The sequence below is a fragment of the Larimichthys crocea genome, chromosome XXII (assembly GCF_000972845.2).
Source record: "Larimichthys crocea isolate SSNF chromosome XXII, L_crocea_2.0, whole genome shotgun sequence".
In the NCBI taxonomy this organism is placed as follows: domain Eukaryota; kingdom Metazoa; phylum Chordata; class Actinopteri; family Sciaenidae; genus Larimichthys; species Larimichthys crocea.
The window spans coordinates 91919-115900 of NC_040032.1; the positions used below are offsets into that span (position 1 = coordinate 91919).

General features: G+C 42.7%; 2 protein-coding genes across 4 annotated transcripts in view; both read left to right on the forward strand.

Annotated features, from left to right (window-relative positions):
- Positions 1-1459: 1459 nt before the first annotated feature.
- On the forward strand, positions 1460-19886 carry LOC104932449 (RING finger protein 145). The gene is made up of 12 exons (XM_019253185.2): positions 1460-1724; positions 8635-8886; positions 10695-10803; positions 11169-11260; positions 12482-12717; positions 12833-13008; positions 13555-13695; positions 13777-13959; positions 14058-14205; positions 14890-15012; positions 15213-15446; positions 15561-19886. Exons 2-12 carry the CDS (start codon positions 8703-8705, stop codon positions 16179-16181), a joined length of 2247 nt encoding a protein of 748 aa, XP_019108730.2. The 5' UTR covers positions 1460-1724; positions 8635-8702; the 3' UTR covers positions 16182-19886.
- Positions 19887-23523: 3637 nt separating this feature from the next.
- The window catches only part of LOC104932451 (transcription factor COE1), a 78192-nt gene continuing 77733 nt past the window's right edge, over positions 23524-23982 (forward strand). For all 3 annotated transcript variants that reach the window (XR_003461488.1, XM_019253208.2, XM_019253209.2), the window contains exon 1: positions 23524-23654. Coding sequence is in view for 2 of the 3 variants with exons in the window: in XM_019253208.2 (XP_019108753.1) it covers positions 23524-23654 (131 nt within the window). In the remaining variant the exon portion in view is untranslated. The remainder of the gene's footprint in view (positions 23655-23982) is intronic.

Consider the following 23982-nt stretch of genomic DNA (forward strand, 5'->3'; position numbering starts at 1 on the left):
AATAAGATCTAGAATAGACTATGGTAGTGTGGGGTACGGATCAGCAGCTAAATCAGTGTTATCACAGCTAGATATTATTCAGTCACGAGCAGTAAGAATATGTCTCGGAGCAATGAAAACAGCTCCAGTTTGTTCCCTTCAGGTTGAAGCAGCAGAAATGCCATTATGGGTAAGGAGAAAGCAGCTAATAGCCAATTATTGGATAAATTTAAAAGGACATAAGGAAGACCATCCAACAAAAAGAGTCTTGGAAATGTGTTGGGAAAAGGGGAGAGAGCAAAAATCAAGCTTTGGGTGGGTCAGTGAGGGAATAGTAGAGCAACTAAAAGTAAAGGAAATAGAAGTCAGCCCAACAGTTCTGTGGACGACAATACCCGAATGGACATTACACGAAGCAAGTGTAGATCTAAAAATATGGGACATTAAAAGAAGAAATAAAACAGTGGACTTGGTACAAGAATTTTATAACTATATAGATGAAAAGTATGGGGAATATATTTATTTATATACAGACGGATCAAAAGAACCAAAAACAGGAGCAACAGGTGCAGCAGTAGTGGTTCCTAGTCATAATAACAAAGTATTAAAAAGAACTTCAGATCATTTAAGTGTATATGCAGTGGAACTTTGTGCAATAGTATTGGCAATAGAATGGGTGGAGGACAGGGCGGACAGGAAGATAATCATATGTAGCGATTCAATCTCATCACTCTTAAGCATTAAAAACAGAACAGCAAAATCACATCGGGAAATATTATATGAAATAATGGTGAGAACATCCAGATTAGCACAGCAGGGGAGGGAAATAACATTCATGTGGGTACCAGCTCATTTAGGAATACAAGGAAATGAAAAAGCAGATCAAATGGCAAAGGAGGCAGCAAAGAAAGAAGAGGTGGAAATGAAAGTAAAATTATCAAAAGCAGAAGGGAAAAGTTTAATATGGAAAGAAATAATTAATCAATGGAAACAATATTGGAAAATCCAGGAAAAGGGGAGACATTTATATAAACTACAAGATGAAGTAGGTGAGGTGGGATGTTGTGGAGGTAGCAGAGTGGAACAGGTGACAATGAGCAGATTAAGAATAGGGCACAGTAGATTAAATAGCACACTCAACATAATAGGGAAACATCCAACTGGTCTATGTAGCTGTGGGGGGAGAGAGACAGTGGAGCATGTGATGGTTGAATGTCATGGATATGAAAGGGAGAGGGACGAGATGATGGCAGGGTTGCGGAGGACAGGAGCAGTGGAGAAAAGCTTCAAAAGTATAATAGAATGTGGGAAATGTAGAGAAGGGAGGAAAATCATAATGGGGTATCTGGTTTCAACTGGGTTAATAAAAAGAATTTAAAGGGAAAGGAAATTAAATAGTAAAAAAGTAAAGTCCAGAAGATGGCGGTATATGCAACTATAAGGATGCAGACTGCCGTAAAACACCAAAGAAGAAGAAGAAGAAGTTTCAGTGTCCGGCTCTGCTCTGCTCTGCCAGGGACAAAGCCTGAACGCACAGCCTGCACTGCGCATGCCCGGTTCTCCCTCCTCTGTATCGAGGGTAATGGCTGCTGGCTGAGATGAGCGGATCGGCCGCATCCTTTGAGTGTGAGGCTCTCCCTGTTAGAGGACCGTTAACTCGGGCGGTGCCTAGTTAAAATGGTCGATATCCGACCCGAAAAGCATCCCGAAACCGTTGTACATATTGCGAACATCGTCCTTCAGATGTAAGTTCTCTTTTTTTTTTCTTTAGTCTTGGCTGGGCGCCATAACGAGCTCGGTATGTCTCTTGCTAGCTAGGCTAACGCTATAGTTGACTTGTGTGTGTGTCGGGGCGGGCAGTGCACTGCTAATCTTCAGTTTGTTGAAGCAGACTCCGTTTGCTCTCATGTTAACGTGTGTGGACAGAAGTGGTGTCGTTATCCCCGGGCTAACGCCTCGGGACGTGTGCGCTGACTTTATGTAAGGCTGCTTGTTGACAGTGGCTAACTGACAGCGATGCTAGCTGACTGCGTTAGCTTGAATCGCTGGCGCCGTGCCTGCTGCTCGCTCAGTGCAGCTCATCATCTCCACACAGCACGCAATCTGCCACAGCTAACGTTACATAACGGACTCGACACACCGCGCTTTGAGAAGCCGATTTGTTTGGTCGACGGTTTATTGTACCGCAGTATCCAAACACACGTAGTTAGCGAAGAGCTGCGGTGTTTTGCGGCGGAGCGGAGAGGTTCTTCTTCCGTTGAGACAGCGGGGTTACTAGAGTTCATGTCCTAGCACAGTCGATGCTGCACGCACTCATCCAGAACGTTTGTAGCGCCGGTGTTTCGGTTAAGTAGGCAATTGTATAAACACACCTATTCAGACTAAGCCCGACCACCGCACGCCCCGCAGCTGTTAATGGATTACGACAGATAGACAAATACAGCGGAACGGCCGCGTTATATAAGCTCGTACTCTGCGAAGTGATCTCTCTCTGGCCGGTGATGGTCGTGTTGAATTCATTCTTATGTAAGTTCTCACGGACTGCGGGGATATTAATGGATGGAAACTGCTAGTGGCGACTTTAAAGTAGCCTGGGGAATTGTGGAAACTTGGATGTCACATCAGAAGATCAGGATGGAGTGATCAGACTTGATTCTGCTGTGAAACAACACGCGCTGAGCATCCAAGAACATCCAAGAATAGTTTCAATCTGTTTTGATTGATATATTCTGTTTTTTAGAAATCATCATGCTGAGTGAGACGAGTCATAAGAGAGGAGCAGACCGCAGCAGTAGACTCAGATTACCTTAGAGTAACTGTGATCACCATGAGATTATTTCTGCTTTCACTGTTTCGCTTATTGACAGTTTTAAGTGGATGGGTACACAGTTTAGCTTCCATGAGATTTGAATCAGCCCTTTTTATTGATTATACTTTGATGGTTAATAGTCTGTACTTATATACTTTTACAGTACATATCTCATTCACCCATTCACACACATTCACACACTGATGCATCAGGAGCAATTTGGGGTTCAGTATCTAGCCAAAGGACACTTGGACGTATAGAATGAACCACCACACATCTGATTAGTCAACAACTAGTGGCTCTACCTCCTGAGTCACAGCCGCTCCATGAGAGAAAACTGTTCTGATTTAGTGCTCTATTCATTTGACTGATGGGACATTTTGCATTGCAGCAACAACTGTAAATCTAATTTTCTTAGAAGAAAGAAAATAAAATTCAATCTAACAGAAGAATAAGCAACATAATATTGTGCAGTAGGGCTGCAGTGATTGGATGCTATGACAGCAGTCTGAAAAATGATTTGATTATAATGCATTGCAGAAAGAAGGTAACTTATGTAGGTGTTTTGCTCGTGTGGGGGTTACGTGCTGTTTTGGTGAGCATTAACGGTGTAAAGCTCCTTTTCCTGCTTTGTTGCCATTGCTTTGTGTTGCACTGAAAACTCTTAACTCACCACTACTTCACTGAGTGTTTCTCTCACTTACACTGAGCCTTTATGACTGACATGTTAAAGCCTGGTTAATCATTGCAGTCTTATTGTGTTAATGTTGTTAATGACCTGGACACAAATGTTCTGTGAATGATTTCACATACAGTCAGATTTCTTTCTTACATTTTCATTCATAAATATGTGGCCTGTCACTTAATCTGTGTTGATGTAAGTTGAGTAACGATCCATCATAATTATTTTCTTTTTGAATTTGTGCATATAAATTAATGTTGCAGCAGTACACTCAATAATTCAAAGTTAAATGTTTACTGTGACAGTGTATGCTGTGAGATGACAGAAATTATATCAATGAGAGATTTTGTCATACATAGAAGTACCCCTCTTAATATTTCTGATCATAGGAGCAGGGCTGTGTTGTAAATCAATGAGTAGGACAGATTTATGGAAATATTGGATTTACAGTTTTTGCATCAATATGATGAAGCACTTTTGATTCACAGATATCCATATCTGTTAATTAAATATTATTTACTGTAATGTAACATTTTGACCCACCACTATAAAGTGGTATATATATATATATAATATATATATATATATATATATCTTATATCTGCAAAAAAGCACTTTTTTTTTTTAATGTGTGTGATTTGTGTAGCCTCACATTGAGTCACACCTGCACACCTCATAGAGTTACCAAAAAGTTTCTTTTCACAGGAGTTTGCTCAGTGCTCACATGAAGTTTATTAAGTTCTTAACACAAAGGCCTGGAGTCTTGGAGTGTATGTACTCATGTCTAGATTGATTATTGACTGATCGCTTTAACTTATGCTAGTCACAGTTGTGGGTGAGGCAGTTACAACATGTTTCTTGCATTCCTGAATGAGCAGCAGAGAGGAACATGACACTGTGAAGTGAGGGAAGAGAGACTTTTGTGGCAGTGTGCTTGGTTTTGTTGAATGGGATACCTGACTGCACAAACGCACTAAACCACAGGTCAGTAATAGGCGGACTGTGGTCTGGGTCCAGACCCATTCTCTGTCCTGTCTGGACCCAGAGCCTGAAACAACATATTATTGAGTTTTATTCAGTTTTGGTAGAGATTACATTTTGACCGCCGACTCTCTTTTCTGGTAGTGTTTCTACACCGCTACTCAGCTAAAGAGACATCCTGTCTGCCTCTGATTGGCCAGGGCTTGTTGTTGTTGTTGTTGTTGTTGTTAAAGTACGTTTTATTTATAATTCTCAGTTGAATGTCAAATTGACTTTGCTTTGACTTTTATTATTTATATGTTATCTATTTGATTTATTATTTCTTATTGTATGTAGCTCTGCAGAGTCCAGAGTGTCACTGAAAATAAATATTGTTGCCATGACGTTGAATTAGGGGTGGGCGATATATCGAATATACTCGATATATGGCGATATATCGAATATATCGAATATACTCGATATATCGTGGCTTGTTCTACGTGAGATGTATGAAATTACTATATCGCAACCATCGAGTACTTGTCACGTAAATGTTTTAAGCCGTCAGCATTTAATTCTCCGGAGTTTTGCCTGTGTCACTCACTCCTGGTGCTCTTCACAGCACGCAGCACACTTCCCCGCCCACCCAGAAAAATCCCCTGCGCGCATGCGTACTTTCTGTATCAAGTGAGGTGAGACAAGGCCCACTGGCCCACTCCGGAGGCGTACGCACCCAGCTGCGCCGCAGTCACCGGCGCAGATAGCTGCCAGTCTAGTCAATGAGAGCACTCACACAGGGCACGCTGTGGAGAGTCGCTTTTGGGATGCTCCGTGGCGCGAGCATTCCATAGCAATTTTATTTTTGACGCGAGCCGCTGCTAAACCTCGTAAATTTCACCAGAGCAGATCGCACCAGACAGGAAATCCGACACAGAATCGTTATAAACGTTATAAACTTCCGCCCCCTTTCAAAATAAAACACAATACGCAGTTCATGTAGCTTATCATGATTTCACATCAACGTTACGTCATGACGGGTGGCACCAGGTGATCAGTCAATCAATCAAAGGGTCTTAACATGAACGATGAGAGGCTAATTGTTGAAGTGGAACAACACACAATCATTTAAGACACAACACATGCTTTTTATAATCTCCTCCACGTCGGAGAAGCAAAGTCAGCTGTTTGTTGTTGTTGTTTTTCTTTATACACAGTTTATCGCGGGGTCTCGCGTACGTCCAGGATTCTTGCGTGATCTCGTGATCTCGCGTGAATACGGCCGGCTCGCAACGCTGCCAAGACGCGCCTGGTGTGAGTTGACGCAGGGCAGAGGACGCAGCTAAAACGCGGCGCAGCCGTTACTAATCTAGGAGGGTCTACTTGAATCATCATACTGATGTTATTTTTTGCATCAAAAGATTGAATTTAACATTCATAGTGATTTACAGGAGAAATAAAAATATCGAGATATATATCGTGTATCGCGATATAGCTTAAAAATATTGAGATATTGGTTATAGGCCATATCGTGCAGCCCTACGTTGAATTATAGCCTTCTTTGTTTGATTTGAGTGGTTGACTTCACACAGTGCAGATGTTGATACAATGACAATGCTGCTTGAATATATAATTGACTCCCCCTGCTGTCAAACATTGGGGACACAGCATAAAGCACTTTTTGACCTTGTTGCAGGAAATCATTTCAGTAGTGTACTTCTAGACATAATTTAGCTTTCATAACCAACTCTCAGTACCAAGTCCAAAAAGAGTGTCTTATGTGACTTGAGAGGGTTTGTTTTGTTGTGCCATGTGTGTCCTCAGTCATGTGGACCACTTGTTTCTTCTCACTGGTGTGTCTCAGCATCATTGTCTAGATGTCTGTTCACTCTTTGTAAAGTGGTCTCACAATGTTTCAACAAGTATTTCTGAGTATTGGTTTGATCTTATAAAATGTGTGCTGTTTATGGTTTGTTCTCCCATTATGCTAACATTATTCCATGACTTCACTGAATGTTTAAACTCTTTAATAAGACTTATTAGGGCCCGAGCACAGCACGCTGGGGCGAGGCCCTATTGGATTTCGAAACGCTGAACGACGTTTAAGAGTAAATCGCATTTTCAACGGCCCATATCCCCCCGAAAACTTTAAAATTTGCCTATCCCTCCCATGTCAGGTGTAAAATTTTGCATTTTGGGGGTCTCACACATGGATGTGCACATATGCCTCGACAGCGCCACCTAGGTGTGCGTTTTTGGTGGTGCCCCTCGCCACGGTTTCATCCACGTTTTTGTCAATTTTTGTCAAATTTGGACTTTTCGGGTTTTGGGGTCATTTCAAGGGGTCGCATTTGAACGAACTCCTCCTAGGGATTTGATCCGATGTGCTTGAAACTTGGCGTGTGTGTTCTCAAGGCCTCGACAATGAAAAGTTATCAAAATCACAACTTTTTATCAGAGGGCGTAGCCGTGATGGCACGTCAAAGTCAACGCTGACGATTTTAAAAAAAAAATGAGACTCCATTTACTTTTGGGCTGATTTTCAGTGTGGGGCTATCATATACTTTGTCAGAGCTGTCTGAAACTTCTTGTGCTTGTTAAGACCAATATTATGCACAATTCGGTTGCATAATTAATTAGGGGGCGGGGCAAAAGCGCTCTATAGTGCCCCCTTGAATTTTTCTTTCGAACAGCCCCGCTACAGTTCTGGACACAGAATTATGAAACTCAGCCAAATTGTAGAACATGGCAAGACCTACAAAACAGTCTCTTGGAGCAATGGGCTACAATGAACAGAAAGCGAGATATTTAAGAATGAAAATCGCCATTTACTGTGTTTCGGCCTGGTTGAGAAGGGGTCATGTTTGAACTCCTAGGGATTTCATCCAATTCACTTCAAACTTGGTAGGAGTGTTCATATAGAGTTCCTGAGTAAAAGTTATCAAAATTATGAATTTTGAGGAAACGGTTTGGGCGTGGCGATCCATAAAAATCACTCAAAGAAAAAATCACCACGAATCCCCTACTGATTGCTTGTGATTCTCAGACACTCACATGTTGTGATTCTATATACTTTCTCAGAGCTGTCTGAAACTTCTTGTTTCCTACAATGAACAGGAAGCCAGATATTTAAGAAATTAAAATTGCCATTTTCTGTGTTTCGGCATGGTTGAGAAGGGGTCATATTTGAACAAACTCCTCCTAGGGATTGTATCCAATTCACTTCAAACTTGGTAGGAGTGTTCATATAGACTTCCTGAGTAAAAGTTATCAAAATTATGAATTTGAAACTGTGTGGGCGTGGCGCTCTATGCACATTTCCTTATGAATTTTAGGGAAACTGTGTGGGCGTGGTGCTCTATGCACATTTCCACGTGCGCACATTTCGACGTGCCCACATTTCGACGTGCGCACATATGCGAGGGCCCGACCATCGCTGCTTGCAGCTTTAATTTGTTATTGTATTCTTCAGTGATTCTGAAAGTAGATCTACACATTTGTTTACACCTTTAGCTCCAAATATGAATAGGCCCAGTTATTGTTAAAAGGATGGGATGTTCACACCACCCATCTGCCAAATGCAGGAAAATGTTGGCTGTTGCTGGGTAGTTTATGTATACTGCCAGCCATAGTAATATTTTAAGACACTCCACATACTCACTATATTTACTGTACTGCACGCTTCAATGTGTGTGTTTGAGCCCAGCTGTGAGTGGAACATACAGACTCATCAGTCTGTATGCTGATCGAGATGCATGGTTCACAGGCCTTGATGTTTTTTTTGTTTTTTTTGCTAACCTTCTACTTCAGCACAATTGTTGAGACTTTTGCTCTTGACAGCTGTAGAAGCTCCAGACTGCATGATGATGATGATGATGATGACGACGACGACCTGACCCGACCCCATGATGAATGTTGGACTAGAGAAGCTTTTACAAACAGCTGTGGGTGTGCTTACAGTGACCTGTCAATACCGAAGTATCGGAGCAATTTCCGATACTGGTATCGGAATCGGAACAACTCTAGTTCTACTTTAATCTGTCTCTCTCTATGTCTTGACCTCCCTTCACTCTGCACACTATTCTTAGGTTGCTGATTGGCTTTCATCTTTTCCCAATTTCTTGCCCTCATGCTCTGTATCCGCTTTGTTTCTGTCCTGCATCCAGTTATATTTCCATCTCTGTTTTTTGTCTTTCTTTCCCTGCAGAGCACCCACTGTTCACATCCCGTCTTAGTGGTCAGTTCTGCCTGCTGATCAGAGTTCAAGCTGAGGTCATGGCAGTGAAGGACCGTGTAGAGGCAGTGCTCAATGTGGGTCTGCGTGTTCCCAGCATCATGCTGCTAGATGTCCTGTACCGCTGGGACGTCAGCTCATTCTTCCAGAAGATTCAGCGCTCCAGCCTCTCCAACAACCCGCTCTTTCAGTACAAATACCTGGCACTCTACCTGCATTACGTAGGTAAGTTTGGGTGCCACACACACACATGCAAACACACCCACAGCCTATTCTTCCTTCATTAACACCTCTTAAAGGATAAGTCTAAAGCAAACACATTATACAAATGTCTACATTCATTTGATAAAGTAACACCTGTATCAAAAAGCTGTAGCGGTTGACATGTCAGTTGTTCTCATGACTTGCAGTGGATGTTTTGTTTGAACTATTTGACTGGGCTATCAGCTACAGGCTGCTTTATCAGTAGCTGAAGTTCCAACAGTCACAATTTTACCTCTCTAGGTTGGACCTGCATGTATGTCTTTGCTTTTACTTTCCATTGAGCAGTGCCATCCCCCTGTACACATCCCTGTCACTTTCCATGAGGTGCTTTGTATTGATTTCAGGATAGTCAGGAAGAGTTGTTTGGCATGATGACAAGTGAACTATGATCAGAACTACCTGGTTTACCCAATGATAAAATGACAAATATGGATGTGACTGGTTTTCGGCCTCCAGCTGTGTGGTCTTTATCCCAGCAGAGTGAGTCAGCGTGTGCCAGTTTGTGCTAATATCAGATCAGTATTAAGTGTGTAGGTAGCTCTCGTCAACAGAACAGTAAACAGTGTCATCCCTGAGCTGTTTTCCAGCCGCTTTACTCCAATTGCTGGGTTGACTGATTCTCCACTTGCATTTATCTTCACCTCCAAGTGAAGAGCTTCACAAGGAGAGAATATTGCAAGTGGAGGTTAACACTGTTCTGCAGCAATAATTTCTAGTGCATTGACAAGGACATGATCCTTCTCTGGATTTCCACCAATAAGCAGAGCAAGGTGAATAGATTTGAAAAGAACTGAAATCAAGTCTGTATCTCTTAGCAGTATAGTTCATCTAAATACAGAGTGGCAATCCCATATTTGGCTCACCACTGCATTTCATCCTCAGGTCAAAGTGCATTCATCCACCAAATTTCACAAGAATACACAAGTGATACATATTGTGCTCACTTTCAGACAAACAAAACAAGATTTAAAGAGGGTCAAGTGATGAACCTTCAGTGTGGTAGAACTTTAAAAGCACTCTACTTAGTTGTGTTCCAGGGTTAAACTTTAACTGGATTTTTGCCTTTTTTTGTGGTCTTTTATACTTAAATGTTGATTAGCAAATATGTTATGTTATGTTATCTAAGTAATGACAGAGGTTTTTAACAGGTGTTATTCATTTACAATGTCACGCACAGGGAGCCAGTCAGGTGTCTTTCCAGTGACAAGGAAGTGCTGAAAATCAGTCTGTGGTGTGAACCCTTCACTGCCTACCCTTAATCCTGACTGTGATTGAGCTAGCTAAGACAAAATAGTTCAAATCAAAGACAGGCACAGTGTTTCTGTGTGTGCTGTCGGACTTGGCTGCAGTTAGTTCATGAGCCAATAGGCTTGGTATGTGCTGATGAGTGCTGTGGATGGACAGACAGAATAAAATAGGAGAGAGGCAGTAAAAGGAAGTCTTGCTATGCACTGAGGAGTTTTGGGATTAGTTTTAGGTAATGAACCATTGTATGAAGAGCCTGTTGGCAGCAGTGTTTGACTGTCAGTCAGTCAGTCAGTCAGTCAGTCAGTCAGACAGAGACAGACACAGAGACAGACACAGAGACAGACACAGAGACAGAGACAGAGACAGACACAGACACAGACACAGAGACAGACACAGAGACAGAGACAGACACAGACACAGAGACAGACAGACAGTGCACGAAAGATGTTTCATGTTGTGTGCATTCTTACTTTTTAACTTGACACTGTTTTTGATGGTGTCTGTCTGTGTCTACCTTGCAGGTTACATCCTGAGTTTGGTGCTCCTGACTCTTCCTCGTCAGCACCTGGTTAAACTCTACCTATATGTCCTTACGGCCCTTCTGCTGTTTGCTGGTCACCAAGTCTCAAGGTGTATATACCCACACCGACACATACACACACCCCCACACACAGACTTATGATAAAAGCTGTCCCATGGGGACTGTTTAAATATAGGTGGTACAAGTCTGTCAGACAGACACAGTTAATGTAAGCCATACTGTCAGTTAACATTATCATTGTTTTGATGAGATTTTGACACCATACTCTTCAGGGGTATTTCCTGTGTGGTTTAATGCATTTACCCACAAAATATATGCACAGCTACTATCATTGTTCCTTTGTGCTGGGTCAGATAAGGGGCTAAAAATATTTGTGTTGAGCTATAGGTCAGTGTATCTCGGAAGTGACAATAGATTTCCCTGTAAATTGAGCATTGTGACCTCTCTTTGTCAGGGATTATGTCCGCAGTGAACTGGAGTCTGGCTTTGAAGGACCTGTCTACCTGGAACCTCTGTCCATGAACAGATTCACCACTGCTCTCATAGGTATAATATTACACAGAGATGCGTAAAGACACACTTGTGCAGTATACATGACGAGTCATGAATGCATCACGCACAAACCCAAACGTAGGCAGGTGGATGCAGTTCAGCAGCTCCTTTATTAACTCACCTCTACCTCTATTTCAATTTCCTCTCTCTCTTCATGTGTTCTCTGTGGTTGCATGTGGATAGAAAAATGATCTGTCCTGCAATATAGCAAGCAGAGGGACTACATTTCTACTTAAGTCTGACAGTGAGAATCCATCCTCCTTAAGCAAGCTCTGTAACTCATCTGTGATGCAGAAAGATCAGCATCTGTACGGCTTTAATAGAGTATTGCTAAAATTGTTTGGCTATACAGTGGTCCCTCGTTTATCGCGGGGGACATGTTCTAAAAATAACCCGCAATAAACGAAATCCGCGAAGTAAGTTTTACAATTATTATACGTTTTACGGCCGTAAAACCCCTAACCATACACTTTTATACACCTTTTTAACATGCATTTTGTACAGTACTCCCTTAGTTAATCAGGACGCAGAACACGTGTGAGGTTCTCCCTTAGCCAATTTAGGACGCAGAACACAATGTGGGTTCATACTGCACAGTACGCTGTAAAATAAAGCATGCAAAATTACACTAAAAAAATTAGTTAACCACGTTATAGCGAGGGACGACTGTATTCGAACACATCCCTGGGAGGTCATCTCTAATCATCACTGCTCCTATTACTGTGAAACTGCTCCATGTAATGATCTGCTCTGTTCCTGGATCCACAGGGCCTGGTTCCATCTTACTACATCTTACTTCATCTGGAGTAGATGTGGAGTCTCCCGTGCTATAAATAGAACATACTGAGTGCTGATTTCACTGCATAGTGAAAGCCTGAGAAAGGGAAAATAACATGGTTACAGTGACACAGAGAGAGAGGGGGATATATTGTCCTGTACACATCTCCTGTGACATCTATTGCACGTCTGTCCATCCTGGGAGAGGGATCCCTCCTCTGTGGCTCTTTCTTCCACCTTTTTTCCCTGTTAAAGGTTTTTGTGGGCAAGTTTTTCCTTACTCGAACCGAGGGTCTAAGGACAGAGGGTGTCACTCCCTGTACAGATTGTAAAACATGGTACTTGAGCTCTTAACTAGACAAAGACAATCGTGCTTATGTGTTTGTGTTTGTATACATGCGTCTTCTTTCAGACTCATCTTCTTTCATCTTGTTTCAGGTCAGCTTGTGGTGTGTACGCTGTGTTCCTGTGTGATGCAGACCAAGAGGATTTGGCTTTTCTCTGCTCACCTCCTCCCTCTGGTGGCCAGACTGTGCCTGGTCCCACTGGAGACCATTGTCTTCATCAATAAGTTCTCCATGATCTTCACAGGCCTGGAGGTCATTTACTTCCTGGCTTCTAACTTGTTGGTACCATACAACCTGGCCAAGACTGCCTACAGGGAGCTGGCTCAGGTAATGAACTCGATTTGTGGCCCATAAGCTCTTTTTACATTCTTTATGTAATTAATGTCATTCTGTTTTTGTTCCAGTTACCTCCATCTCTTCACTCTTTTATCTGCCTCCACAGGTGGTGGAAGTCTACGGGCTGCTAGCTTTGGGAATGTCTCTATGGAACCAGCTGGTCCTTCCAGTTCTCTTCATGTGTTTCTGGCTACTGCTGTTTGCTTTGCAGATCTATTCCTACTTCAGCACCAGAGACCAGCCTACCTCAAGAGAGAGGCTCCTTTTCCTCTTTCTTACCAGGTAAGTACATACACACCATACACAAAATATTTTGTGGTACTAAACTGGGACAGACACATACAGTACTATAGCAGTAAAGCTCACAGTACAAGTTTAATGTAAAACAGGCCATTAGTTTTTGGCATGGATTAAAGGGTTGGTCAGTTTTACCTTATGGCATCACTAGACTGTGTGACTGTGGATCTCCATAACAAATGTCATGCAAACTGGCCAGTAACTGTGGAGATATTTTGTCTTTGACCGGTGATACCACCGTTTTATTTCTACAGCTGAAGTGATGATACTAAAGCTCACGGCAGCATTACCTTACATGTACGTGCATCAGTGTTAAACTAACGATATGTTGACTTTTATGTTGAACTGCTCAGTTTGTAGGAGTCAGATCAGTATTCTGCTCTTATGGTATTATTTAATATGCTAAAACAGGACTATTGAATTAGAATCTGAGTTTATGTTTAGCAAATATTTTAGGCTGATGATGAAATATTCCAATCTTGTAACTCTCCTTTCCTCTCCTCCTTTCTCCTCCTCCCTCCCTGTCTGCAGTATTGCAGAATGTTGTAGTACACCGTACTCCCTGCTGGGTCTGGTTTTCACCGTCTCATTCATTGCTCTGGGAGTTCTTACACTCTGCAAGTTCTACCTTCAAGGTTACAGAGCCTTTATGAATGACAACACCATGCACAGGTCAGTCAGTGGGTATGTCTGTGTGTGGGCTCATTCAGAGTGTGTTGGCATGTGGCTTCAGTTTGTTTCCTGTCTGTGCAGGGGGATGACAGAAGGCATCACCCTGCTGATCCTTGCTGTCCAGACCGGCCTCATTGAGCTTCAGGTCATCCACCGAGCCTTCCTACTCTCCATCATCCTCTTCATTGTTGTTGCTTCCATCCTGCAGTCCATGCTGGAGATAGCTGACCCCATAGTCCTGGCACTGGGAGCATCCAGAGACAAGTACGATATTCAATCTTGCAAACAAATGGAATGTCAAGTGCCAGCTCTTTGTGTTCTGGCAGCTGATCGTCTTCTCTCCCTCTGTCCATCCTTTTTAGGAGTTTGTGGAAGCACTTCAGAGCCGTGTCTCTGTGTCTCTTTTTGCTCATCTTTCCAGCCTACATGGCCTATATGATCTGTCAGTTCTTCCACATGGACTTCTGGCTCCTCATCATTATCTCCTCCTCCATTCTCACATCCCTGCAGGTAACTCACACACACAAAAACTGTTTTATCTGCTGCTATTGAGGATCCAAGCATCTGTACCTTGTGATTAATTATTGAACTGAACTAGAGTTGCACGATACCCACGGTACCCCGCGGTGCCAAATCGTAACGGTTCCTACTATACCAGAAATTCTACATGACCGTACTACCGTGGATTACTATACTACCTGTGCCAGTTTCCTCTACAAAGCGGCCGCCTCTATGCTCCTCCCGGCTTCTCACTGCATGCTACTCCCTTGTAAACAAACCAACATGGCAAGTACTGTAACCGAACTACACAGCTGCTGAATGATTGGCTGTTTGCCTGTTACTGGTGACGTCCGGGGATATGATAGGCTGTTTCCGCACGCTGGGTCTGCCCGTCTGTTAGCTGATTGGCTGTTTGTGTATTTTCTGCTAAAGTTCTGTCTCACCCAGACACGTGCACATCTTACAGTCACAAACGCGAGACAACACACTCAACATGGCAGAAGCACCGGGCCCGAGTGGCGAGTCTGCCGCGGTGTCATCGTCAGTGGCTCCACTAATTTTGCTCAAAAAACCAAACTCGTTTCAGTCTAATTCTTACTTCACCAGTATTATGTTTATCATGTACCAAACATCATTCTAAGTAATTAATAAGTATTTATAACTTGCTAATCCATTCTCCTCCGTCACTCCCAGGTCCTGGGCACTCTGCTCATCTATGTTCTCTTCATGGTGGAGGAGTTTCGTAAGGCTCCAGTAGAGAACATGGATGAAGTTATCTACTGTGTCAATGGGACCTACAGATTGCTGGAGTTCCTGGTGAGTGTCACACATATGCACACACACATTATTATTATTATTATTATTATTATTTATTATTATTATTATTATTATTATCCTTATCAAGTATCATGAGAGAGCACAAATGAGAAGGTGATGTGACAAAGACCGGATATAGAACATTGCATCTGTGCCGTTGATATATTTAGCTTACTGTTGCGGATTTCCTCCCCTACCAGGTTGCGGTGTGTGTGGTGTGTTATGGAGTGTCAGAGACTGTATTCGGGGAGTGGAGCGTGATGGGCAGCACCATCATCCTGGTCCACTCCTACTATAACGTTTGGCTCAGAGCCCAGCTAGGCTGGCAGAGCTTCCTGCTCAGGAGAGATGCTGTAAACAAGATCAAGAGCCTCCCCACGGCCAGCGACACACAGCTGGAACAGTACAACGACATCTGTGCTATCTGCTACCAGGTATGAACTTTGTGTTTTTCTAAACAGCAAACATGGCCACTCTTTATTTCAGACTTCAACTTAAACGTGTGTGTGTGTGTGTGTGTGTGTGTGTGTGTGTGTTCTTTCTTCCAGGACATGAACAGTGCTGTGATCACTCCATGCAGTCATTTCTTCCACGCTGGCTGTCTGAAGAAATGGCTTTATGTCCAGGAGACATGCCCCCTCTGTCATTCCCAACTCAAGACCCAATCACCAACCACAGCTGTGCCCAACCAAGACGCCCCTGCAGCCAATCAGAGCCCAGTAGGGCAAAATGAAGCCACAGCCAATAATAAGCAGAGAGACAACTGGAAGGAGGAGGGAACAGAAGAGCAAGAGGGAGATAATGGACCCATCATGTCAGCTGGAGAAACCTCCGCCTCTGGTGTGCTCTCTGCTCCCCAGCACCTGACCAAGTCTTCATCATCATCTTCCACTGCTCCTTCTCCACTTGTGACTGAAACAAAGGACGAGTCGCCCTCAGATGAGCCCTCTTCATCTTCTTCTGACACATCTTACATACCTCCTGCCACCTCCAGCTCTCACCACTTGTCCTCACAGGCTCTGGCCCGGGCAGAGATGAGCCCTGCTGGACCTGCACCTTCCCCTCAGCTAAACCCACGTGTCCTACTGGACAGCCAGGAGTCATCTACTGATCTATCATCACAGCCCACTTCCCCTTCTGAGGAACAGAGTCCACCATGCAGCCTCTGAGCCTCACCGTAACACACACTACATTCATGCATGCACATGTAAACACGCAATCTAAATATTCCATTTGCCAATATTCTGCCTATATTCTTCCAATGTTGGCCGTCCCATCGTGTCAGAAATTCAATCCCAAACCTTCCATTTCACTTTTCAAGAAAAAATGCAAAACAATCTCGAAGCAGATTTTCATCATTTAGCATTAAAATGCTGCAATTTTTCTTGGAACATTTTATCTAAATTTGTTTCAGTGACTTCAACATTCACGCCAGCAATGACTTCATTCAGGCTGGCAGAACTTTTCCATTTTATTCCTCCTCTGTTTTGGAGAGGGGATTCAGGCTTGACACAAAAAGGAGAAAACAGTAATCTCATCTCACAAAGAATTGGTAGTTGTACACCTTGTCCATGGAATGTGAATCATGAATGAAAGTATCACATCACTCCATCTTTTTTTTCCCCCACTCTTTCTCAGATTTCTCATCAATATTAGATCTGTAGTGACATGCTTTCCTGCTCATTTAAGTCCCAGACATTTCATGTGATGGTTGCTTCCATCCTGCCTTCATGTGTGCAGCTTCAACTCCTTCATTGCTGTACGTTTCATAGTATTTCGGTTCTCTCCGTAGTCCTGTACGTGCCATGGTCTGTGGAGGAATGGGTCAGAGGTTTAGCGGGCCTTGATAGACTAGCACTAATTGATGGTTGCATTTTAAACAGTGAAGCTGTTTTGTGAAGTACAAATCTCTCCATGGGTTTGAAGATGTTTGGTTTTCACTGTTGGATGACAGTAGTTGTGTGTATCTGTGAATACACTAACAGAAACTGAATGTTGTTTCTTGAGCCCATCACATGACCTGTAGCCTGGTGCTAAGCAGAGGATCCATGCTGTGTTCACATGGAATTTCTTTCATGTGTTAAGCGCTCTCTAATATACTGCTTCAATATTTGAATCAAACTTGTTTGGCTGGTCCCAGCAAAAAAACTATTCTATTCCTCATCGCCAAACTTTTGTATTCCTGTTAAAGAGATGTTATTTTTAAGGTCATTTTTACATTACGGCTTTAATGAAAGCACGCAATGCAGACGGACTGACACTGAGGGAGAGGAGGGAGGTGACAGTTTGTTGTTGTGACGATGTGGAGTGTAAATGAACCCACAGAGCCGGCGAGGAGCCCAAACTTTGTAGTCTTTGGTTTATTCATGGTACTCACCCGCACTCATCTTCCCGAGCTCACAAACACATTAAACCAGTTCCACTGAGACCATTCATCTTAAGTTTGCCATGGAGCCAGAGATTTTTGCCTCTCTCTTATGGCAAGAGCCAATCACCTTGCTCCATCCACCTAAACCAATCACATCAAGTACCTTGTGTTTTCTAAGACCACCATTATCGTTCTGTTGCTCAGTCACTTGGCTCCACTAAATGTTACTACCAGCAACTTGAGCCGTTTGATAAGAAAGCTTCTTTTTTTTTCTAACACACACACACACACACACACACACACACACACACACACACACACACACACACACACACACACTCTGTGTCGGTCCCTTGCCTGGGACAAACGGTGCAGAACGGGGAAGAAGTGTGTGTTGACAAGTCTGTAGGTTTCATTGAAAGATTTAGAAAACTTGAGAATGCTGAGTCCTGATGCACGCTTATACGTAGAGCTTGCACGCTGCCACTGTTACCATAGCATTTATTCGTTGGTCCCCAATGTGCTCCTGCCTTGTTACCAATGTTTTTCCGCTTTTTTCTTTCTTTCTTTGTTTTTTTGGGTTGCATTTGCACTAATGTCATTTATACTAGCAACGCTCCAAAGTCGTTCTGTGGCTGTCGGCAACCAAATACCCTCTGATGTGTTTGTGTACGAGGAAACAGCCCACTCTGTTTGTGTGTAATGTATATAAATGTTGCTCTGTATAACATATATTAAACCACAGGAGTGTTGATTATAGAAATAAGATCAGGGCTTGGTTTCTCCAAAGTGTCCTCGTGCTTCGACTCTTTGTCACTTTACATGCCTGTGGGCAAATACAAACTTTAGTTTGGAGCTTTCGGGAAACCAAGCCGCCTGACCTGTGAGACCAGCCAGTGTTACTGCATCTCCGGTCTGTATGACGCATCCTCAAGCTGGTGTGATCACTCTGGTGCCCTCTACTGTTAGGAGTGGGATCAGCACGGTGCAGACGGACAGGAGGCGCACTAGTTAACCTTCAACAGTATTACTTACTACCACTATTAATAAAGGTCTTATTACTATGAATGACTGTATTGTTGACATTAAAAAAGGGTTGGCTGCAGGGCTGAGAATGAATACATAATCAATGTAGGATCAAACCTGGCCAATGCTTTTTAACTGTTTGTGTTTCATTTTTTTAAGAGATGAAATGTAGAGTTTGATGTATTTTGCACATGTTCCACCAAACGGTGAACATAAGGACTTTCTGTATTCTTGAGCGACTTCACATGTCCTCATCAGCTCCATTCTTTCGACTTTGATTTCAAACAAAGCACTTGAAATGGTTCCAAACATTTGAAACAGCTTCATCCTCCCTTTTCATTGTGGAGCATTTGAACTGTGTCGAGCAGAGAGATCATCTGCATGATGAAATGTCACCTGCTGTCATCGGCAACTGACTGAGTGTGCACTGCAGTATTTAATGATAGATACCTGGATACCAGAGAAGCCTGCCAGCTGTTGATTCCAGATGCATTTGCTCTGTTTATACTCCATGTTGGAGAAACTGTGTTGTTGCAGTCACTCTCCAGGCTATGAACTGTGACATATTTCTTCATACTGTCTGGGACAGTTTCACATCAAATGTTTTATGGCAATCTAAGTTCAGTATTTAATATTTGACTATAGAAAGCTTATGGACATTACATATTTTCTTAATCTTTAAATGCATTCTTTGCATTTCAGAGCAGCTCTGAGAGTTCAGCTGTGGGATTGACTTTATGTAAAATGCATCAGTGACTGTCCAGGTTTGTCGTGCATGAACCCGTCACTTATGCACCTCACGTTGAGCAATATCCGTTTAACAAATAGCAGCTCCTTCTGTCAGCTCACATTCAGAGTCAATCAATCCATGAACTATACATGTCAGCTTACATCACATTTAAATGCATCATTGACTTACTGGGAGAATAAGACTATAACACAAGCCTCAATGTTCCAATGATCGTGCATGTCCAGAAGCTAATAGTTCCAAAATGCTGCAGTGTATCCCCTGCATTAGATTTCATGGAGTAACCAGGAGGAATATGAATACTTACTGCTAATATGATGGCTGAAGTCAATCTCTCATCTGAAGTACAGATGTTTCTGAGACAATACTTTACAAAATCATTACTCTCTAACATTGAAAATGTAAGCAAATCTAGTGATGGAATCTGCAGCTGCCACAGACGCTCTGACCACATTTCACTTCTCGATAAGCAGCGCTGCTGTCCCGTTCTGTTGCCTCTGACTGACAGGGTCATGTTCAGGGCTGCTGTTCTGACTCATCTTTATTTTGTCGTCTTTGTTCTGATAATTTTTCCCCACACACATTTAGAGGCTGTTCCGTAAAGCTGACTGAACGCCTGTTGTATTCTGTTAAAACGCTCCACAGTTGGTTTTGGACTTTGTGCCCGGCATTTGCCTTGGTTATTTTCCAACAATTGAATGTCAGAAATAAAATTAACCACTCCACTCTGGATTCAGCCTTTGTTTCATTTGAATGCTTGGATCTGCAGCATGTTATGTAAATGTGGGGAGAATTTTCATTATGGATTATGGAGTGTTCAAAAGTCCCACACCCTCCAAAGTTTTTTGTCCATGACTCAAATAGATTCTGTCATACAGGACAAACCTTCCAAAAAGATTCCTAAATCAAATTTTGACTTTTGTCAAACTGATTTAATTGATTATCAAAATAGTTGAGGAATAATAGTTCACAACTCAACTAAAAATATTGCAGTAGCAGAACTTATAGATGTTAAATTATTGTTAATGTTATTACTATTACTATTATATTGGTAGGCCACAGTAAGAAGGTTCCTGGTTCGAACCTCAGCTGGGGCCTTTCTGTGTGGGTTCTCTCTGGGTACTCCGGCTTCCTCACACAGTCCAAAGACATGGACCTGAACAGGTTAATTGTTGACTCTAAATTGTCTGTAGGTGTGAATGTGAGTGTGAATGGTTGTTTGTCACAGGATGGATGGTAGGCCTAGTAATAAAATCTGGTGTCTGGACTAATGGGGCTGGACATGGGCGGCTTCATATTTATATTTGACATTTTGTACATGCATAAAATAAATGACACATTTCATGGATCATATACTTGAAAAAATTCAGAGCAAGGACATTGTAGACAGACAGACAGACAGAGCAGCAGCATTTCACACAGTGACGATAGACAACAACTTAAGAATAAAAATATAAAGAACAAACCATACATAATAAAATGGCAATAGTAAAAAAAATATATTGTACAAAAGTATATATAGCAGTTTGGCAGTATTGATTTAGTGCAAAGTAAGAAAGGAGAAATGTGCAGTGACTCTAAATTGTGACCTGATTTTTTTTTAGCTGTTATTATACAGTGTAATGGCATGTGGCAGGAAAGATTTCCTGTATCTGCCCCTTCGACATCTCAAATAGTGTGAAATAATATTTAGCAGAGTCTATATATACACTGTGTAAGGAGGTGGAATGTAGTGCTGACATGTTTTGTCGGCACAGAGACATAAACATGAGGATAACATCAGCTGTCACCGTGCATGTGTCTTATTTTTATGGAATAACTGATTTTTTTTTTTTAGATGATTCTTCTATCAGGTTTGTTCCGGTGTAGATGGACGGCTCGGACACGCGATGGCGCTGTTGTGCTGTTTAACACTGAGTTTGGAGCAGACAGGAGACCAACCGCCGCTGGAGACACACACACACACACACACACACACACACACACACACACACACACACACACACACACACACACACACACACACGGACTATTTCTGTCTCGGTACTGTGGGAGTGTGTGAGCAGTGACTATCCTGTTCATATTTAGTGTTTTCTTTAATCTGACATGTTGTTCCTCTTCTGTCGGGCTCGTTTTTTCACTTTCTTCTTCTTTGGCTATTTTATGATTAAATCTTTCGTTTGAAATCTTCAATATTTAATATTCATGTATATTAGAGGACATCTATGATGCTCAAGTCAACATTAAAATGAGCTTTTTGTTCATATTTGTCATTTGAAATATTCTCAAGATATAAAAATCATCAGGATCGTCAACATATTTAGTGCTCACAGTCTGTCATGATCGACATATATTAATATAATCTAACAAATCTTTCAGGCTGTTCATAAATCAATAATCTGAAATAAACTGAATCAATCTAAAATAATTTTGTTTCATACACGCAAAAGAATTCAATGTAAATGAATGTGACACATTTGACTGTGTGCGCATGCAGAAATAATTAGGATTAATAATTATTTAGAATAATAAACTAATCGATGCAAACACCAGCGCCTCGTTAACACCTCTGCACTAACACATCTGTCTCCTCTGTCCGGGCTGATGTGCCGCTGTCTCTCTCTCCATAAGAAGAAAAGTGGAGCATAAAAGACTCGTATTCTCCATAATCAAGGTCACGAAAGTTTTTCAATAACCTTTGGGAATTAAACCCTGGAAGCGCGCCAGTCCGCCCTGCCAATCATCCACAGGCAGCTGAATAATAGAGAAGTTGTTGACCTTTTGCACCTCGACAGATCAATACTCTGTCCCTTTATTTGAATAAAAGACTTCACGGATTTCTCTATTAATGTTTGTATTTGGTTTGGAGAGGCTCCGTGATAAATAGTTTCAAATAACAGATGGTGCTGCATGGATAGACAAAGCGGCCAAATCTGGTAGCAATTATCCTCAATTATGTTCATTGTTATTTTGAGCTAATTATTGTTATTGTCACTTTTGTTTGGGAGTCTTGCGGCGCTAGCCTGCAATAAGCAGGCCTACGGAGGACAATGGGGAGCAGGGCCATGCTGCGGCGATGAAATATGGCTTTTATAATTGAGCCTAACCAGTTAGTCTAAATAAAACAGATCTGAATGTGCAGCCTGAGGTTTCCTATCAGATTCATAGAATGTCTGCAGCGAACACGAGTCTAATAGTTTGATGCACAGACTGGTCACCTCTTGAAAAGAGTCTGAAGGCCTCAGTGACAGTTCATTTCAAGAAAATGATCGCGATGAGAAAAGTTCGTTTTCAAAATCAAAGTGTTTTTTGTTTCCATATTTAATATATCCATGATTACAGTAGATGTTTGATATCATTTAGGTCGTGATCGTGTGTCCACCCGTCTGTTCCAGTATCATGAGCATCTCTCTGCAGGAGACTCTGCAGACCACAGGCAAACTTTCCCCACTTCGATTTTCAACAATTCATCCTCACATTTACACAGAGGAGGCGTCTTTATTATTATTATTATTTTTTTGCAAAGTTCCCTTTCACAAGTACAGACTGTACACGGGCCAAGGAGAGGAGATGAGAGGAGAGGAGAGGAGAGGAGCTCCGTGGCCGCTCGCTGCATGGCGCGGACCTGACTCCACTCTCGCTTTTGTTTGGGGGCGTCTCCTCCCCCCCCACCCCCCAGATCCCCCTCACACACACACACACACACACACACACACACACACACACATCCCTGGGGCGGGAGAAGCCCGTGTTTGGTTCTCAGAGAGAGAGAGAGAGAGGGAGGGAGTCCTTTGGGAAGAGTCACAAAGCGTTTTCCTCAGAGAGGGAGCGGAGCGGCGAGAGCTCGGGAGTCATCAGCAGGAAGCAGCGCAGCACCGGACACCACAGACCCCACAACACGTCCGTCCCGGAGCACTGGGCTGAGGGAGAAGAAGAGAAAGCGAAGAGCGTAAAGAGGAAGAAAGAAGTGTCAGCTGATGATGACATCTGATCTGTGTGATAGCTGATGTGACAGCTTCAACTGTGGCTCTTCAAGCGCACCAGGAGTGACTTTTTAACACCTTTCCATACAGTCCACGTCCCGCGCGTCATTCTGGCGTTTTAAATCCACTTTTGAAACTGTTTGAACATTTTGGATCGTACTGCTCCGATATGATGCCCCCTCTGTTCTAGCATACACTCCCCGGGACAAGAATTACTCGCTAAATTTGCGAAAGCGCACGCGGCAGCCGCAGCAGAGAGCGCACCCACGTTGCTTCTCTCCTCTTGAATCAGAGTGAAGGATCTACAAGAGAACAAGTGCACAGCCCCGGCAGGGGAGACACCAGGAAAAACAGAAGGACAAGATCAAAGCTACGGAGGTTTGTTAATGTTTGGGATCCAAGAGAGCATCCAGAGAAGCGGCAGCAGCCTGAAGGAAGAGCCACTGGGAGGCATGAACGCTGTCCGGAGCTGGATGCAAGGGGGCGGCGTGCTGGACGCCAACACGGCCGCCCAAAGGTGAGCTCTGCTCGGTGGAGGAGACATGCTTACCACCCTCCTTCATTTATTGAATCACGGAAACAACGTGGATTTTTTTCTTCCTATCAGCATCCTGAAAAATCCTGACAGGACACGAGCTCCTGTCCGGACAGAAATTTGGATTCAGCTGTTGCTGTGATCATTTAGATTCTCATGTAGGATATATCAAAGTCCACTGAACACCATGTATAATTTTAAGACAACGTACTAAACACTTTATGGCAACATGTGTTTGTGCAACAGATTTTTACGCACATGCACCGTGCGCCGTCTGTCCACAGTTAGCTGAGCTTTAATGAGCAGCAAT

What these genes read in the sequence shown, in the direction of transcription:
- LOC104932449 (XM_019253185.2), top strand. Translation starts at nt 8,703, where the DNA reads ATGGCAGTGAAGGACCGTGTAGAGGCAGTGCTCAATGTGGGTCTGCGT. An exon ending in AATGACAACACCATGCACAG is followed by an intron (nt 13,696 to 13,776) that starts GTCAGTCAGTGG and finishes CTGTCTGTGCAG; the next exon opens with GGGGATGACAGAAGGCATCA. An exon ending in ACAGATTGCTGGAGTTCCTG is followed by an intron (nt 15,013 to 15,212) that starts GTGAGTGTCACA and finishes CTCCCCTACCAG; the next exon opens with GTTGCGGTGTGTGTGGTGTG.